Genomic DNA, 18,346 nt, shown 5'->3' with positions numbered 1-18,346 from the left:
TAGAGTAGGGTAGGGTAGAGTAGGGTAGGGTAGGGTAGAGTAGAGTAGGGTAGAGGAGGGTAGAGTAGAGCAGGGTAGGGTAGAGTAGGGTAGAGTAGAGTAGGGTAGAGTAGAGTAGGGTAGGGTAGAGTAGGGTAGAGTAGGGTAGGGTAGGGTAGGGTAGGGTAGAGTAGAGTAGGGTAGGGTAGGGTAGGGTAGGGTAGAGTAGAGTAGGGTAGAGTAGAGTAGAGTAGGGTAGAGTAGAGTAGGGTAGGGTAGAGTAGGGTAGAGTAGAGTAGGGTAGAGTAGGGTAGAGTAGAGTAGGGTAGAGTAGAGTAGGGTAGGGTAGAGTAGGGTAGAGTAGGGTAGAGTAGAGTAGGGTAGAGTAGGGTAGGGTAGGGTAGAGTAGGGTAGGGTAGAGTAGGGTAGAGTAGAGTAGGGTAGAGTAGGGTAGGGTAGAGTAGCGTAGAGTAGGGTAGAGAAATCTTTATTATCCTTATGTGGCAAGTCGCATCGCAGCATCAAGGGAAAACATCAAGGGAACATAACCAGGTATTACAGAAACAGACATCACATAATATCAGCTCATATCCAACAAACAGCTGTAGGCCTGCATGCTGCTGCTACACATTAAGCAGAGAACAGGCTCTTGTTCACACGCTGAACTGCTGTTACATATTTAATCTGTTTCTGCTGCTTTTAGGGAGCCTGAACCTACGGCCGGAGGGGACAAGGGAAAACTCAAAACAAACTTAGAGCACAAGTTCACAATTCCTAACAAGTTCTTTTCTGTCTGATTTTCCATAAAAGAATAAACTTTGGCGACCTTTGTTTATGATCGCCTTAACATTGGGCTCAAAGCATGTAGTGTAGTCTTGGTTTGTTGTGGATATTCCCTGGGTCACATGTCTTTCTCCAGGTGAACCCCCATGCTTTGGAAAGCCACGCCTGCTCCAATCGAGTACCAATCGAGCTCCAGTACGATCATTGACGAGCCATTGAACTTCCCTGCTCAAATACGGAATAGGTCCCAACTAGGTGTTGCAGATAATAAATGACTTAGTTCCTATAAATCTATTAGTTTTCAGAGTGCATGTACGAGCACGTCACCAGTTCTAGCTGCAGTCGTGGTTTTATGGGCAATTCCAGTTTTGGTTAAACAGCTGCCTTTTGCTTTCTTTCACTTTTGGTGCTATTTCAGGTTTGAGCACGACAGTTTTTTTTTTTAATATGAATTAGTTATCGTAAAATGTCTGTTACTTGCGTTCGTTTTCATTTCCCCATCGGTCATATGTCTTGAAAAGAACATTTGGATCTTGAGGTGAACCACTGTGTTTAAGAAATCAATTCCTGCTCTGATCAGAATAGGATCATAATGAAATGATTCGTGAAATTTTCATTTGCCCCCTCCACAGAGAGGTCAGAGGTCAGAGGTCAGGGTCTGAGTCTGGTAGGGAGCCGTTGTCTTGCTCAAGGACACTTCAGCAGGGCGGCCGTACAGTTGTGAGCAAAAGTTTGCGAACTCTTAGGAATTACCTGGATTTCTGCATTAACTGCTGCTAAATGTGATCTGACCTTCACCTCAGTCATAACAACAGATAAACACAATCTGAATGAACAAATAACACGCAAACAATTTAACTTTTTCATATTTTGATGCAAATCAGACCAGCAATTACTGTGGGAATGCAGGTAGCTCCCAAGAGTTCACGAACTTTTGCTCACAAATGTAATTGAATAGCTTTTTTGTGTAGTTGTATTTTTTTTTGTCATTCATTTTACTTTTACTTAAATATGTTTTTACTGAAGTATTGCACTTAGCTACATTTTAAATCACATCCATTACAGGGGACAGATTTTGTGTCTCCATAAGCAACAGAAACTGGACAGTCGGAAATTGACAAATTGTGGAGCGATTCACAGTGAGAAAAATAATCTGGCTTTACTTTGTTTCTGCACTTTATTTTGTAATTTCCAAATTGTCCAATTTAAAGAATCTAGTTTGAACTCTGTCCTCTCTCCTGTTAGAATCACATGGAAAAGATCACAGCTAACAACGTTCTCTTTTCTAAAAAGTAACTTTTACTCTGAGGACATTTTAAATGAGCTATACTTTTTACTTTTACTTAAGTAGATTTTTACACCAGTACTTTTACTTCTACTTAAATAAAATGTCAGCAAAGTAACAGTACTTCTACTTGAGTTGGACTTTCTGGTACTCTTTCCATCACTGCTAATCAGTTCCCCCTCTCTTCTTAGGTGGCTTTCACACGTACATTGTTTGGTTTGGACTTTAAAAGGACTGTTACAATGTGAAAACACCAGTAAAGGCATGTGAATCAGAGCTGCTGCAGTGTTTGGTTGGAACGAAAACCTGCAGACTCTCCCTGGCACATGACTGGACACGATTGGGATTTTCTTTAAACTGGGTGGGGACGTTTTTGTTCCAAAGCAGAGTCCCGACCGGAAAGTGAGTTTTGAAAGGCAGCTGGCAAAGTAATGTGTAATCACTCACTGATATTAATCAATAACACTATCCATATACACCATGGTCACTTTGTGCGACTGGGGAAGTGAAAATCCTACATACAGCCTCTATAAGAGTGAGTGTTGACAGCCTTAAATGGAAGTAAATTATACACTGCATATAAACACATGTAGAGGCGTAAGAAATTATGTGTCACTTCAACATAGTAAAAATTGAGTTCTTGTTAAAATAATGCTTTGACCATCTCTCTTGCTATGTGGCCAGAGTGTCACAGTGAAAACAAATTTAACGCTTGACTGGCGAAGCACTTCTCTATTTTCTAAGGAAGTGAAAACCTGTTTTCCCATGATTTCTTTCTAGTATTCGACCGTAGTTTGTACGCACTTCATTCAGTTCTGTGAAATACTCTGCAAAGTCAAGTTCACCTGCAAACTCCTCAAGAACCAAACATGCTGCATTGACACAAAACAGTGATTGCATTTGTCATCCTACTGCTCCTCCAGCTTATATATTGATTAAGTGTTCAGCTAAGGTCATTAGTCAGTATCAGTGTATATTTTGTGATTGGCAGCTGTGTGGTGGCAGTTTGGCCTGGAAGTAGGCTATAGAGGCAAACCAATAAAACCAAAATGTTGTTTTGGTTTGGAACTCATTCCGATCATAAAGAAAATTCAATTCTTTTTTCTTTTAGTCTCGAAAACGTTTGGTGGGACAAATAAAGCACAAAACTGAAAGAAGTTTTTGAGCCTGCACCTCGCTGGGTGTGCGTTACACTGAAATTGAAACAGCCCTGACTGGAGTCTGAATTTAACCTTTGAATTTGCATGTTTGCAACAGGAGGGAAGCTGGTTTACATCTGCTGTGCTCACCATCGCTGTCCAAGTGCCTTTGAGCAAGACACTGAACCCCAAAATGCACGCTCGGCACCCTGATATCTCTAAAGAAATCCATGTGTATTGGGCTTTCGGTATATATATCGATGAAGAATATGAAGAAAAACAACCTTTTATGAACCGAACAAGCGCATAGATATTTTTTACTGCATTGTATTTGAAGGATTTCATTCCAAAACACTATATATCCATTTTAGTAACATTTTGCTACCTGAAATTCATCAGGCAGTCTTTGAAAAACATCCTGATGATGTTTATATGGATGCTGCACTGGTATTCACTGGCTTGTGGTGCTAGACCAAACCATAAACTTCAAATTCAAGAGTGAAAGAACTCCGGGTAGCTCTCACTATGATCTTCAGGACAGACAAATCTCTATTTCGCCAGTTTATTTTGGGTCATGTCAAGAGAAACACACACTAACATTTCAGCCTCAAGGCCTTCATCAGACTGTGCTCTGGTGTCATGTTTCATCACCCAAAAGAAGTTGGTGAAACAGAGATTTGTCTGTCCTGAAGATCATAGTGAGAGCTGACTGAGCTGAGAAGTGGATCTATTTCAAAAACATAAAAGATTCTGTCCTCAAAAAAATGAACCATTTTATAAGCAAACGTCGTCAGGTGACTCCTGACTTCAGCACAAACCCAGAATGTGCTTCACTTTCATGTCAGCAGTCAGTATGGGAGAGTGGGTGTCATTTTTTTTTTTTTTTTTTTAAACGGTGGATGTCTCATTTAGGAACCAAACTCATGTGTTAATTTACAGCATCAGTGCAAGTCTGAAGAGGAAACCACAAAGGCTATATGAAGGTAGAGTGGAGTTTTTCAAGCGTCATCTCAACCAACATCCTGACATCAAAGGTTCTTTACCTCTTGTTTTTTTCAGTTCACTATTTATTTGAACGCTACAGCAACAGATTCACAGAAGAAGTGAAGTTTACATCTGTGAGTGTTTGCTGTTTTCTTTCAGGAGCGATGTGTCTGGTTCTCCGGAGCTGTCTGCCCTACAGAGCCTGGAGAGCCTGCAGAGCCGGAGGTAAGGTGCTTCAGAGGGGGAGAGAGTCCCAGTAGACTCCAGTAGAATACTGTTACTTTGCTGATAGTTTACGTAAGTAAAAAGTGAAAGTACTGGTGTAAAAAGTAGCTCTGTTACTGTTACTGAACAATCTTAATGTTACTGAGTTTACTTTTCCATGTGATTCTAAAAGGAGAGAGGACAGAGTTCAAACTAGATTCTTTTAACTGGAAAATTTGGAAATTACACAATAAAGTGCAGAAACAATGTAAAGCTAGGTTACTCCTCTCTTCTTTGCTGACTGACCGTTCATTGTGTGTGTGTGTGTGTGTGTGTGTGTGTGTGTGTCGATCCACAATTTGTCAATTTACGTTGGTCCAGTTTCTGATGCTGATGGAGAGACACAAAGTCTGTTCTCTGTAATGGATGCGATTTAAAATGTAGCTACAATACTTCAGTAAAAGTAAAATGACTGACTTTAAACAATACTCAAAAAAGTCCAAGTACAGAAAAAAGCTACTCAATTACAGTACCTGGAGTAAATGTAACTAGTTACTTTCACTCTTGGACTGCTTCCATGTTCAGTACATCTCATCCAACTGTCATCAACACACATTCAGTAGCTGAGAACATGGCTGACCTGCTTTCAATGTAACAAATGGAAAAACAGCAAACTTGACTAAAACTTGACTTTGATTGTTCTTTCTGAACAATCAAATTGTTCAGAAAGATTCAATATTCAATATTCTGATAGATTTAGTGCAATGTTTACAATTTGTATTTGACATAGATCTATTTAACATAGTCATTGCATAATGTAATGATATATAATAAATGTATCTGTTCAATATATTTAAATATATGTCAAACAAAATATTTTAAAAAGATATATATATCAATTCATATCCTAGGCCCTCTGATTAAAGAACTGACTAAACAAACAAATGTGTAAACAAAAACAAACAATAAAACAAACAAACAAACATTATAGCCACCATCAACATTTTTCATTTAGCCGAAACATTAACATTAGAATTTAAATCGTGTAGTAGAATACTGTGTATGCCTTATGTCATTAAGTCATTAAACCAGACAATTAAACCATCAGATTTTGTGAAAATAACACTGAAGTTTGTATTCCAGCTCTGCCTCAGGAGAATTCAGTCTGTTTTATACATCAACACAGGCAGAAAGTCTCTCCTTTACTATTTCCCCTCTAAAAGAAAAAAACCCCAGCTCAAAGTGACTTTAAATGACCCTGTCTTTCGCTGTGTGTGTGTGTGTGTGGGGTGGGGGGTGGGGGGAGGTGGTGTGTGTGTGTGTGTGTGTGTGTGAGAGAGAGAGAGAGAGAGAGAGAGAGAGGGTGGGTGGGGTTGGGGGGGCAGGAGGAGCCAGCAGCCCAAAAGCTATATAAACAATTCAGCTTCTCTGTTTCAAACAAAGCAGCAGGCTGTATGATCTGGTGAGTAATATTACATTATTCCACCATATAAATGTATTTTCCTGTTGTTCTATTATCTGTATAATAAATAGTGAAGAGGGGAAACCGGGGTCAGTTGTGGACAGTTGAGATTTTTAGTTGAAACTGAAAACTTCCTTGCATTCATTTACCTGTTTTTATCGTTGATTGTATTTCCAATGTTTTTATTCTTAACGTTTGTGCTTTCAACTATTGCCTGCCCGGGGACTACAGATGAAAATTTGCCTTTTTGGCTAACTCTGGCATATTTTCAGAAATGTTATTAATATGCACTGTCCCTGTCAGATAAAGTAATAAACTAAACTAAACCTGGGGTTAGATGCTGATAAAAAATAATTTGTGTTTTCAGTTATTCATCGAGTAAATAAGCCTGAAGAGTGAAAAAACAAAAAAGTATATGATTTAGTGTCAAGTTCACCATTTTGTGCAGTTCATTTCCACTCCTGTTGTGCTGTTTTTACCTGCTTTTAATTCACTTTTTACTGTAGCACTTTGAGATTTGCTTAAAACTTGCTTTAAAGGAAAGCATGTTAGCCTATACATATCATGTGGTGATGATGATGAGGAGTAGGCTTAAAACAGTGAAGGGACACTAACATTTTGTACTGTAGACCTACTACCTCTACAGTATATGTCTTTAAATGCATGTATATTTACAGAGCTGCAGAGGGAATGGCTCTTGTGTTGTTGTGTCTGTGTATTTTGGTAGCCCTATTTCATCTTCCATAATTATGATTATGGAATCCAGTATGGGTTGCGGTGAAAAAGGACTTTGGCAAAAAGCAACTGTTGAGTTTTCGCTTACAGATCTCAGATTCCTCCTTAAACATATTCTTTCTTTTCACTTTAGTACTTAGGCAAGTATGTATAGTAAGTAAAGTAGGTTACTTACTTAAAAAACATTGCAACATAAGTGAATGTGGCTTTTATTTTGAAAAATGTCACCGGAAGCAACTTGTGTTCGTCAGTAAGGGTTTTTTGTTTTTGATTATTTGTTATTGAAAATACAAGAAAACACCAATAATCAAGAAGTCTTACATTGGTAGATACATATTTAACACAATTTAACCTTATAAAAGCAATGTCCTTTAAAAGACGAACATCCGTATAGTAAGATCTGTTTTGTTTTGACGGTTACACAGGAAGTACTATGTTTTACTCTTAGCTAGCTTGACGCCGCTCTCGTCAGTCCGTTAACCGTCCTGTTTTTCTCTTTCCTCTCGCGCAGGAGCGATGGCAGGCGGCAAGCTCGACTCTCCCACGGACAAACGAGGGAAACGATTTCACTTAAAACTCCCGAAATTAAGACGAAACTCCAACGGTCAGTCCGGTGTGAACCCCCCTGCTCCCGCTGTCCCCGCCGCTGATGGCCTGGATTCACCCGGCGCTGTTGAGGGTGAGCAGACACCTATAGTAATCCTGTGATACTCTACAAATATCACAGCAAAACTAAAAGTTGCTATAGTAATATTATAGGAATACTATAGGAATATTGTAGTGATACCATAGGAGAAAAAATACCATAAAGTACGAGAAGGTCGCTATAAACTTACTATTCAATTCCACACATCCACTATAGTCCATAGGATAACGTTATAGCAATATTATAGGATCATTATAGGAATATATTATAGTGATACCATAGGAGATAAAAGCTATAAAGTATGAGAAAGTCACTAAAGTACCACTATTGACTATGACAGTACACTATAGGCCTAGTCCTTATAAGAATATTATAGGATTATTAAAGGAATACTATAGTGACACCATAGCAGATAAAAAATAAGTGATGAATGTAATGAAAAGTGTTTCTTTAACTAAACTTTATATGATTTTACACAGTAAACATACAGTAAAGTTCCTTATTAGCCAAATAGATGGCAAAACAAATACAATGCTATTATAAAATAGGCCTATTACCAAAAGAAAATATTTGATATTCAGAAGATGATGTCTGTAGTTTGTAGTTTGTAATCACCCCTGAACTTATTACTCACAATATGTCCTACTATAGGTTAGGTTAGTGCCTGTTACATGTAGCCTACCTGCTATCATGTTAATTTTACAATTTCACCCTTACAAAAAAACACTAGTAATCCTTTAATAAGTTTTAGAAGGGCACTATAGAAATATCACAGCAAAACTTTGAAATATCATGCAGCTGCTATAGGTAAAAAATACTGTATGCACCGCAGAAAATTCTAGGAGATAAAAAAAACAAAGTGTAATATGGTCACTATAAAGTTACTATTGATAGACACACTTAAAGTCCATAGGGATATTATTGGCATATTATAGTGAAACTGAGAGAAAAAAATAGCAGGCCACTATAAAGTCACTATTGAGTACTATAGAAACACTTTAAGTCCTTAGAGGAATATTACAGTAAATCTATAGGAATATTACAGTGGAAAGACCACCAGGCAGTTTATTCCAAACAACATTCACACAACCTTCACCTCCTCTTCGCTCTCCTCCCCAGAGCTGCTCACGTTTGAGCAAAACCTCGAGCGGCGCCACCTGTGTGAAGCCGGCCGGCAGCTGATAGACAGAGAGGAGCGTCTGTTCGGAGAGATAGCAGAGACAGAGCCGCTTCAGCACCATGAAGAGGAAGAACGCAAGCTGGCCGCAGACCGCGGGACCCTGGTCTGCCTGGTGGAGCAGGCTTTAAAGCGGTCTCTCAGCTCGGAGGAGGGAAACGCGGAGGCTCTGACGTCGGCGTTGAAGGCGGTGTGTCAGGAGGAGCAGCAAGACCGGCTGTGGATTCTGAGACCTCAGAAAAACCCGCCGTGGAGGCCGGCTCGCTGGAGGAAGCTGCACGACTCCACCCTCCGCAGCCTGGTGGAGGAGCGTATGGACAGCGCCTCGATGCCCGGCGAGCAGGGGCAGCAGTCGTCCATCCAGCAGGACGTGTGCGCCATGGGCAAGCAGCTGAAGGACGACCTGCTGCGGGTGGCGAGGGGCGTGAAGGGCTGCTACCCGCCGGAGCTGGACGTCTGTAACCTTTACGCCAGGTTGTACCACCAAGCCTTCAGCGCCAGGCTGAAGAGGATCGCGGAGTTCGGGCTCGCAGGAAGGGACTGCGCCGCCATGCTGCACTGGGTGAAGGATCACTACCCAAGGTAAGACTCGTGTTTATTCTTGAGGTCCAAATTTGTGTTTGTATTAATTAACCGTCACGTTATTAAATGGAAAAATCCACCCTTAAACACTGTAACACTGTTAGTCCATCCTGCCGTCCCGCCGGCGGGTCGATTATTACAAACACATGTTGCGTGGCCATGCTTTGTTCAAACCCACAGAACTGTATTTTAAATTCTAGTCAAGATCCCAAGGTTTCCAAAGATGCCAAACATGTCAGGCTGAATTACAGCGAAATGTGTATGAAAGCAGATATAGAATATGTATGTGACATTGTCGTATAGTATGGAAAAAAAATTCTAACTGTGAAGCTACTCAAGGGGAAATTTAAGGGGAAAGTCAGGGTGCAAGGGGTTAAAAAACAGCTATTGGTGATGCACCTTGCATTTGTGGGACCATTTTGTTGTTGACGTTCAACAGTCATACAGGGAGAAATCCATCATAGAAGAGCAGAGAGACCAATTTCTCCACCCACAAGAGCAGGAGATAGACCAGAATGCAATGCAGCAACAAGACATGTTTAGTTTTGAGCAAGGGGAGCGACTCTTGCTTTTTCTCGTCAGGAGAAACTCGCTCTCTTGCTCTTACTATGCTCTCACTATCGCTCTCTTGACCTTCATATCTAACCTACATCTGAATGCAACAAGTTCACAACGGTTCTCTAGAGGATGTCGAAAGGCATTCTGGGAAACGTAGGAAATCACTAACTGAAGTAGAAGTAGACGAGGCAGATTGAGGGAAAGTGGGTTCACCAAAAGAGTAAATTGCAACACTTTGCAAATTGCAACAGATTGATTGATTTTTCCAGTTAATAAAAGGATATATGGCTTTTGCTTTCTGTGACCCAAATATGTGAAATGATAAACTTGTCAGGGCGTTAATGAAAGTTAATGTAGCTTCTGCTTTCTGTGTCAGAATATTTCAGAATAAGGAACTGGTTCTAGAGATCGACTATGAAGATCTGGGGGCGCTGCTGCCTGAGGAGCTGTATGGACCGCTGGAGGAGCAACATCTGAGTAACACACAGGTAAAAAGTTTGGGATCTTTCATATTTTTTTACCCTGCGCATAAACATAAAAGACGGAAGCTAACATCATTTCATATGTATTTTTTGTTTTGTTTCATTTATGAGTAGAAAGGATAGTTTTGCAAGACCTTACCCTGAATAAATGAAGGTACATAACGGACACTAACGATGCTGCTGTGTGTTCAGGCGGAGCTGCAGACTTATATTAACCAAGTCCTGCGGGAGGCGGAGCAGGCGTGGAAGAACGGAGACGAGCTGGAGAGAAGAGACGGCTACTTCTTCAGTCCTTTGGCCTTCGACGTCGTCCAGGTAAAGCTTGGCGCCTCGCTACGTCAGATCTGGGGTTCCCATTGGTTAGGGAATTCCTGGAGAAGCTGCATTCCAGACCGGGGGGAAGTCAGGGAAGTTGATGAATTATCTGGGGAAGCCAGGGAATATCAGGGAATTTTAAGAAAGCCGTCACTTTACAGGAATACAGCACACAACTTGTTTCACACATTCATTGCAGTAGATGCTGGAAACGAGACTGAATAACAACGTGAACAAACCAGGAAGGAAGAACTTTTTTTTTAGGTCATGGAAGTGCTTTGAATTAGTTATGGAAAGTCTTGGAAAAGTCTTGGGGTTTCACATCAAGGTCATAGTGGTCCTGTAGCTTGATAGGTAGAGCAAGGCACTAACACTGCCGGGGTTAGGGGTTCAATTCCCTTGGAAGGTTTGACTCCCACTGGGGCCACCGGTGCTAAAAATGTGCTCAGTCATGTATATATAAAGCTATGAAATATCCAGTTAAACAGCAGAGAAGACGTTTTTTTAGTGATGACATATGTTATGCTAAATGTTTTTCATGGGGATTTTTCACTTGACGTGGCAAGATGTTTCCTACATTGCCAAAGTAATTATACAACAAAATAGTAATAACATTAACAACAGGAGACAAAAGAGAAGATAAAAGAGACATAGACACTTGATAGATATTTTCAAATCTGTTTTCAAATCCATTCATTGCTTTATGGCCTCTGTCTCTCTGCATTTAGTTTATCGACGGTGCAGTGCGGTCAGGTGAGATACTTTTGGGGGACCAGAGCAAGGTCCAGACCACCGTGTGCCTCCTGAAAGACTTCCTGCAAAGGTAATATTTCATCTATACCGATGTGACATTACTGCGACAATTACATTCACATTTCATACCACTGTTGAGCTGCATGTCGAGACACAAGTGAAAATCAACTCTTTCGCTTTTAAACGCAAACTGCTGCAGCTTCAAGAAGTTCCATGAGGACGTGATGAAGGGAAGCGGAGCGAGCAGCCGGCCGGTCGTCATGGCGAACCTCGGCTCTGTCGACCAGTTCAGGTACGTTTCTGTGAGCCTGAAGAAACTTAATCAGGAAAAAAAAAAGTAGTCTCTGAAGTACCATTCAGATTACGTGACTTTCAAACCGTCCGCTGAAACCAACACAGATGAAATTCTTTTAGGCCGAGTGGCAGCTTCTCTCGTTAGAGTCGCACACCAAACCTTTCTGTAAGCGTCCCAATTTAACAAATGCAAGGATCTCAAGCCATTCAGCTGCATTCTTGTTTGCTGTGTGCAAAGTCTCCAGTTATTGAATCCAGTAAGGTTCAACAGATATCGGTCTTTGAAGGCCAATGCAGATATTTTTTAGACTGTGTTTTCCCCCAGGCTTTTATTCTCGTCAGGGTGGAAAAGCCTCTGAAACAGCATTCAGAGCATCATGGGACACTAAAACTCTCCACTGAAACCCAGACTGATGAAATTGTTTTAGTGTCAGCAGCTCTTTAAGGCAGAGAGACCCACCACACCTATTCAGTGGTAGGGGAAACTCTAGGATACATACCTTTAAATTTAGAATTAATTTACAGAAAACATGATTGAACAATTAAATGAATAAAGAAAATGTGCAAAGAAAGACTGTTTTTCTGTAGCTGTGGTCAGGAGAAACGACATGACTGGACGATATCCGATATTTAATAAACTGGGTTAGACTGATATATCAACCCAATATTATATATTGGACTGACATATCAGTCTAACCCAGTCTATTCTGATCTTTACTTGTGTAAGGAAGGAAGGGGTTTTGCTGGGCATGCCTGCTCTTTATCAGCTCAGCCTGTTTTCAGAGTCTGACACAGTAACACACTCTCTCACCAGTAAAACCAGTCCTCCACTGGATCAGCTGGGCTGTAATGCCTTGCTGAAGGACACCTTGACATCTTCTGACTTCTTCTCTCTGCAGGAACTACATAATTAAGAAGAGAGATCTCTTCCCCGAGGACGTGAGGGAAAACTGTTTGTCTGCTGTGACCGCCATGGAACAATCCGCCCACACGTTTTTATTAAGCCCCGTGCACAAGCAACTCAAGGTAGGGGTTATTTCACCAAATTACAAGAGATCTCAATGTTTTACAAAGCAAATTAGGGATTATTTGCACAAGAACAGGCTTTACACATTAAGTGATCCAGAGCTGCAAAATTAATTAATTCAAATTCAAATCCTTCTACCACTCAACCTTCTTTTCCTGCACTTCTCTCATACATGACCATTGCTTTCCTGATCTGGCAAATTAAACTTATTCTACCCTTAAATGCCTAAATATAAATATTAAAATGTCTTTTTTGCAAGGAGTATCTGCTCCAGAATATTAAAAAACAGGTATTTTTTTAAATTTAAAAACCCCATCTTACTGTTGCTGTTGTAGCACAGTAGAACTCTGCAAACACGGATCAGACAGGTTTAACGCTCAGGCTTTCAAATCAGGATATTCTCAGTGAACTCTCAGTCACAGCTTTTTGCCTGCTTGTGGTGAAATCTAGTGTAAACTGTTGCGGTGTGTCAAAGTCTCATATCCTGCCTTCTCCCCTCTCACAGCCACAGTACCGCACTCTGGGAACAAGCGACTGGCTGAAGGAGCAGGTGTTTGAGAAGCTGCTGGGCAGTTTGGAAGAACACATTAAGGACCTGCAGGGCCTGACCGAGTCCTGCCAGCAGGTAGACTGAAACACACCGCTGTCGTTTCAACTCAAATTCACAAGCTGCCCTGCTAAAGTCAAGAGGAATTACAATCATCAGTGAACTTTCATACTTTCATTTCACTGAGTTTAGCATTTTGACTGGACTCCAAAAACACAAGTTAAAATTAATGTGATTTTAAGTTGAAACAATGATTATTTTGCATCAACTTGTCGACTGACTGATTCATCACAGATTGAGCAGCAAACAAAAAAATCATTTCCCTACAGGGATCAATTAAATATGACATTCTGGCATTATATGTAAATAGCCAGACGGATACACAGGTGGATTGATTGACGGACTAATTGACTGACTTTGTTGTTTGACTGGTTTCAGAGGCTGATGGGCCAGCTGCAGCAGGAGGTGACGGTGGAATACGTCCGGCGGCTCCTGAGGGGAAAAGTGAAGCTGAAGGACAAGGAGCTGCAGGAGCGAGCAGCCAGGATCGTGACAGAGGAGGGACAGAGGCTGAGCCAGCTGTTCAGCAGAGCCGTGAGTCATTTCATTTAACCTTTATTTAAAGGACAATTCCAGCGTGATTTGAGTTTTTGCTCATTTTTTTTACGTTTTCCATCCCTTTTAATGCTATTTCTGGCTGTTCTTACATGCATGCGCCATGATTGGATATTTTTAAATCAGTTTTGACAAACCACTCAGGCTCATTCACTCCCATTCAATTCCAAACAACAGAAAAACAACTCTGAGACTCTGAGACTAATTCAGTCAGTAAAGGTAATCCATCAGTGGGAATGAGAAACTGACAGTCGTGTTTTGCAAAGTTGCATCAGAACCCAAATATCAGGTTACAAACTTTTACAGTCCGTTGCATCCGGGAATCCAGTTTCTGCTTGTAAACAAGAAGAGACAAGATTCTGCTTCTGGGTTTTTACATGTCCAATTCCCATGTGTTCCTCTCCAAAATAATTCTTTCAACCAATAGCTAACATTCTCTGCGGTTACATTAGGCCCCGCCTCCTGTCAGTCACAACCCAGTCAAGCCAACAGACAAGCCAAAGCAAGACGCTTCTGCCAGGTGTAGTCCGTAAAATGAAACAGAAATTAAAGCTTGATTTTACACAATTACGGCTTTAAATTGGCACCGCTTCTCCAATCACAGCATATACAGTAAATATAACTGGATTAGAATAACCTGGTTAAAATCAGACTTTGATTATGGGAAACCTGGCTGCGAAAGATGCCTGGCTTACTCTGATATTAAACTGGTTAAACATCTTACTCCTTTCATGCCTCAGTAACCAGTTTAATATTAGAGTAAGCCAGGCATCTTTCGCAGCCAGGTTTCCCATAATCAAAGTCTGATTTTAACCAGGTTACTGAGGCATGGAAACATCTTACTCCTTTCATTTTTGTTTTTGTCTCAAACTTCAACTAAAAATCCAAGGAAAAAGACACCACAATACTCACCACCAAAGACGTCACTAAAATCCCCCCCCCAAAAAAAAGAATCTTGCAAATTACAAAAAAACAAAAAATCCTAAACTGTCTTCTCAGGGATCGAGGGAGGATTGGCTGAACAACATCTTGCCCAAGATTGCAGAAGTGCTGAAACTCCAAAACCTTCCCTCCATGCAGATGGAAGTCACATCACTGGGAGCCGCCTTCCCCGACCTGAGGTGACCTTTACCCTCCGCACCCTTCCTCTCTGTCATTTCACTTCTCACATTACTTGTTCTGCTCTACAGTGTGTGACAGGGCTGCACAATTAATACAAAAAAAATATGCAAAAAAAATGCAATATAAACTACTATAAACTACTCAAAATTCACTCCTAAAAAGATGTTCTGGTGCTGAGCCCAATTTCTGGCCTATAAATTAAATTACACATTGTAAAAAAACTTTAATTGTATGCAAACAGAGCAATCATAAGCAACATCATGTCAGGTTTTCATTAAAAATGTTTCTTGTTTGCTGAAAAATCTGTATACTGTATTGCAACTTCTATCGCAATTGCAATACAATTGCAAATATTTGTACTGTCTAGAGGAATTTCCATCTGTGGGATGAATTAAGCAATACTACTGTTACTACTAATACATACATATATATATCACACTGATATGTATTCCTCTATTTAGCTCAGTTGTTTAAAGTGTAACTGAGGTAACTCGAATAGAACAATATAATCCAGTTAATGGTTTCCATTGCATTAGGGTGATGATGCAAGGTCATTTTTTCGACTGTAGATGAGCAACACTTCCAGCAACAGGAAACAAAATGAGCCAAAAGGACAACAATGTGTTCAGATGTTTCCTGGCAGCAACATGATGTTATGATGTGATGAAAGCAGAAGTGCAGAGGAAACATTTTCTGTCTGAGTTGCCAAGAAAGTTGCCGTGTGGATCGGTGCCATAAAGAGTATCTTGGTACCTGAACCAAATAGCAGCTTTATACAGGTCAATGGGAGTGTTGCCAGAGTTAGAGGTTCAATTCCCTGTGGAGCTCACTGACTTTGCAGTTGCATCACAAATCTCCCTGCAGCCACATCTGGCTCCGTCATGGAGGTCCAATGGAGAATTCATTAACATTCTCAGTAAAAGTGAATAGTGTGATAAGGTGGATTTGGTTACTGTGACTCAGTAAACTGTCTTGTCTTTAGCCCTAGTCTCTACTCCAAAACACTCTGAGTTGTAGCTTGAGAAGAGTCAGCTCAGTTAACCTGAACAAACTGTTAGCTAGCTAACTAGCCAGCAAACACACTGATGTTAATGTGAACATGCTAACGCTAGCTGCTACTAGATACGTTAGCTAATGTGCTAATCAGATGTGTTAACAACAAGACAGTGTCTTGTTAGCTAGCTAACAAGCTAACATTATCTAAACACTAAATCAATCAGATGGATCAGTGATGAAATGATCAGTTCAGTCAAAAACAGTTGTGCATTTAGAAACACAATCATTTCTTCAAGAGCTAAACTCCTCCAATATGGCCGCCAGAAGGTGTGTTACATCCATGGTTACAACACCTGAAAGCTCTCTATAAAATGCTACTAACACTGCCAGGGCTAGGGATTCAGAAAGTCATGGATTAGATTAAAATGCTGGTTTTTTTTTAAAATCCTTTTCTCTTTTTCCCCACAGTGACAAACACCTTTCAGCTCTGCTCAAGCTCAAGACCAACCTCTCCGCTGCCGACAGGAAAACGGTCAAAGAAACTTTCCTGGATAATTTGACTGAAACCGACGTCGATGCTGCTCGGCCTTTTTTCTCCAGAGTGCAGCTCAGATGAGAGTTACGCTCAAACCTCCACTTCCTCTGCTGGTAGTGGAGGAGAAAACATTCAGTAATTTTGAAGTCGGTCCACACGCCAAATTCTGCTCCGCCAAAAAATTATCATACAAACATTTCAGCTTGGTTTGGTCTTCGTCGGGTGCGTTAATCATCACCCACAGTGCCATTTAAATAGTATAAAATAAAGTAAAAAATAAACATTTTTATAGTTTATGTATTACACGTTTTTGCTGTCTATGGTACGTTTGTGTATATATTGTGTATTGTTTTTTGCACGTGAGATTCTTGGGTCAGGAAGAAATTATGCTGAATTTAACCTGATTTCTGCACGCTGAATGAACTGTATATAGATGCCACCATCTCAGTGTGTGACAACGATGTGTAGAGATACTATTTAAATGGCATTGTGGGTAATTATTAACACACCTGACCAAGTAATAAACTTTTGGTGAAGCGGGCCTACTTTAAAATGATCAAACGAGTGTTATACTCACTGTATAAATGTAAGCTACAGTATTGATGGTCAGTGTTAGCCAACAGGGTGCTTTTCACAGTAGCAGTGTGTGTGTGTGTGTGTGTGTGTGTGTGTGTGTGTGTGTGTGTGTGTTTTGGGGGAAATGCTGATGGGGGGTTGGGGGGGTAATACTCTGATATTAATGCTGGTTATTTTTATTCATCAAAACAGTGTTATATGTTATTGTTTTCACTGATGTATATTTTTCCTCATTTATAAATAAACTTGGTAAAGTGAGTCCAGAGCGATTTCCTACAATTCTTTTACTGTATCTTGTACACTCTCTATTACATTTAATACACAACAGAATCACCAGGTACGTTAAAAACATGCAAGAGGTATTTCACTCGGTGAGGTTTGTTGCAGGTAGATGTAAACATACACGTACATACATGTCACATTCACAAGTTCACGTGTTTCACATGTGCAGAAAGAGACAGACTGAAACGACTGCTGAAGTCATAACAACAGAGAGAGAGAGCAGACAGCAGCTGATTAACCGATTAATTTATTTAAAGTAATAAAAAAATACTAAACTGAACCCAGACCTACATTTACACACCAGACTTAAGACTAGACGCTGGATTATACAAAAACATTTTGGACATTAGCAGAAATGCTTATTTGACATATAAGCAAAGGTGGAAGCAATTACATTTACTCACATTACTGTAATTGTGTTTTGTGTAATTTTACTTTTACTTAAGTACATTTTTACTGAAAGATTGTACTTCACTACATTTTAAATCAAATCCGTTACAGAGGACAGATTTTATGTCTCTCCACAAACATCAGAAACTGGACCAACGTAAACTGACAAATTGTGAATCCATTCATAGTGAGAAGCGGAATCTGACTTTACTTTGTTTCTGCACTTTATTGTGTAATTTCCAAATTTCCCAATTTAAAGAACCTAGTTTGAACTCTGTCCTCTCCTCCTGTTAGAATCACATGGAAAAGATCACAGCTAACAACGTTCTCTTTTCTAAAAAGTAACTCAGTAACTTTTACTCTGAGTACATTTTTTACATTTTAGATTTTTACACCAGTACTTCTACTTAAGTAAAATATCAGCAAAGTAATAGTACTTCTATTTGAGTAGGAGATTCTACTCCTTCCATCACTGCACTAAACCAAACTGCCGGCGTGAAGTCGATTCATCATCATCGTGACAAAAAGCCAAATCTGTTTTTATGTTTTCAGGTTGTCCGTCCATACGTCCGTCCCATTCTCGTGAACGCGATATCTCAGGAACGCCTTGAGGGAATTTCTTCAAATTTGGCACAAACGTCCACTTGGACTCAAGGATGAACTGATTAGAATTTGGTGGTCAAAGGTCAAAGGTCAAGGTCACTGTGACCTCACAAAAGACGTTTTTGGCCATAACTCAAGAATTCATACGCTAATTATGACAAAATTTCACACAAATGTCTAATAGGATAAAATGATGAAGTGATGACATTTTATATCCAAAAGTTCAAAGGTCAACTTCACTGTGACATCATAATGTTTTGCTTACCACTGTAGCT

General features: G+C 40.2%; 1 protein-coding gene across 2 annotated transcripts; it reads left to right on the top strand.

Annotated features, from left to right (window-relative positions):
• The first annotated feature begins 4,295 nt into the window (after positions 1 to 4,295).
• Positions 4,296 to 17,044, top strand: tnfaip2b (tumor necrosis factor, alpha-induced protein 2b). Of its 2 annotated transcripts, none has more exons than XM_078289586.1 (12): positions 4,296 to 4,395; positions 7,083 to 7,250; positions 8,337 to 8,976; positions 9,911 to 10,022; positions 10,209 to 10,331; positions 11,060 to 11,154; positions 11,284 to 11,376; positions 12,278 to 12,404; positions 12,911 to 13,030; positions 13,391 to 13,546; positions 14,567 to 14,688; positions 16,154 to 17,044. In XM_078289586.1, exons 1-12 carry the CDS (start codon positions 4,335 to 4,337, stop codon positions 16,299 to 16,301), a joined length of 1,965 nt encoding a protein of 654 aa, XP_078145712.1. In that variant the 5' UTR covers positions 4,296 to 4,334; the 3' UTR covers positions 16,302 to 17,044. The 2 variants fall into 2 exon arrangements, with proteins under 2 accessions (XP_078145712.1, XP_078145713.1); XM_078289587.1 differs by lacking the exon at positions 4,296 to 4,395 and adding an exon at positions 5,795 to 5,836.
• Positions 17,045 to 18,346: the final 1,302 nt, after the last annotated feature.

The sequence above is a fragment of the Centroberyx gerrardi genome, chromosome 17 (assembly GCF_048128805.1).
Source record: "Centroberyx gerrardi isolate f3 chromosome 17, fCenGer3.hap1.cur.20231027, whole genome shotgun sequence".
NCBI lineage: Eukaryota > Metazoa > Chordata > Actinopteri > Beryciformes > Berycidae > Centroberyx > Centroberyx gerrardi.
The sequence above is the reverse complement of the archived record's forward strand: the minus strand, read 5'-3'. Positions and strand labels throughout refer to the sequence as shown.

What these genes read in the sequence shown, in the direction of transcription:
- tnfaip2b (XM_078289586.1), top strand. Translation starts at nt 4,335, where the DNA reads ATGTGTCTGGTTCTCCGGAGCTGTCTGCCCTACAGAGCCTGGAGAGCC. An exon ending in TGGCCTTCGACGTCGTCCAG is followed by an intron (nt 10,332 to 11,059) that starts GTAAAGCTTGGC and finishes CTCTGCATTTAG; the next exon opens with TTTATCGACGGTGCAGTGCG. An exon ending in GGCTCTGTCGACCAGTTCAG is followed by an intron (nt 11,377 to 12,277) that starts GTACGTTTCTGT and finishes TTCTCTCTGCAG; the next exon opens with GAACTACATAATTAAGAAGA.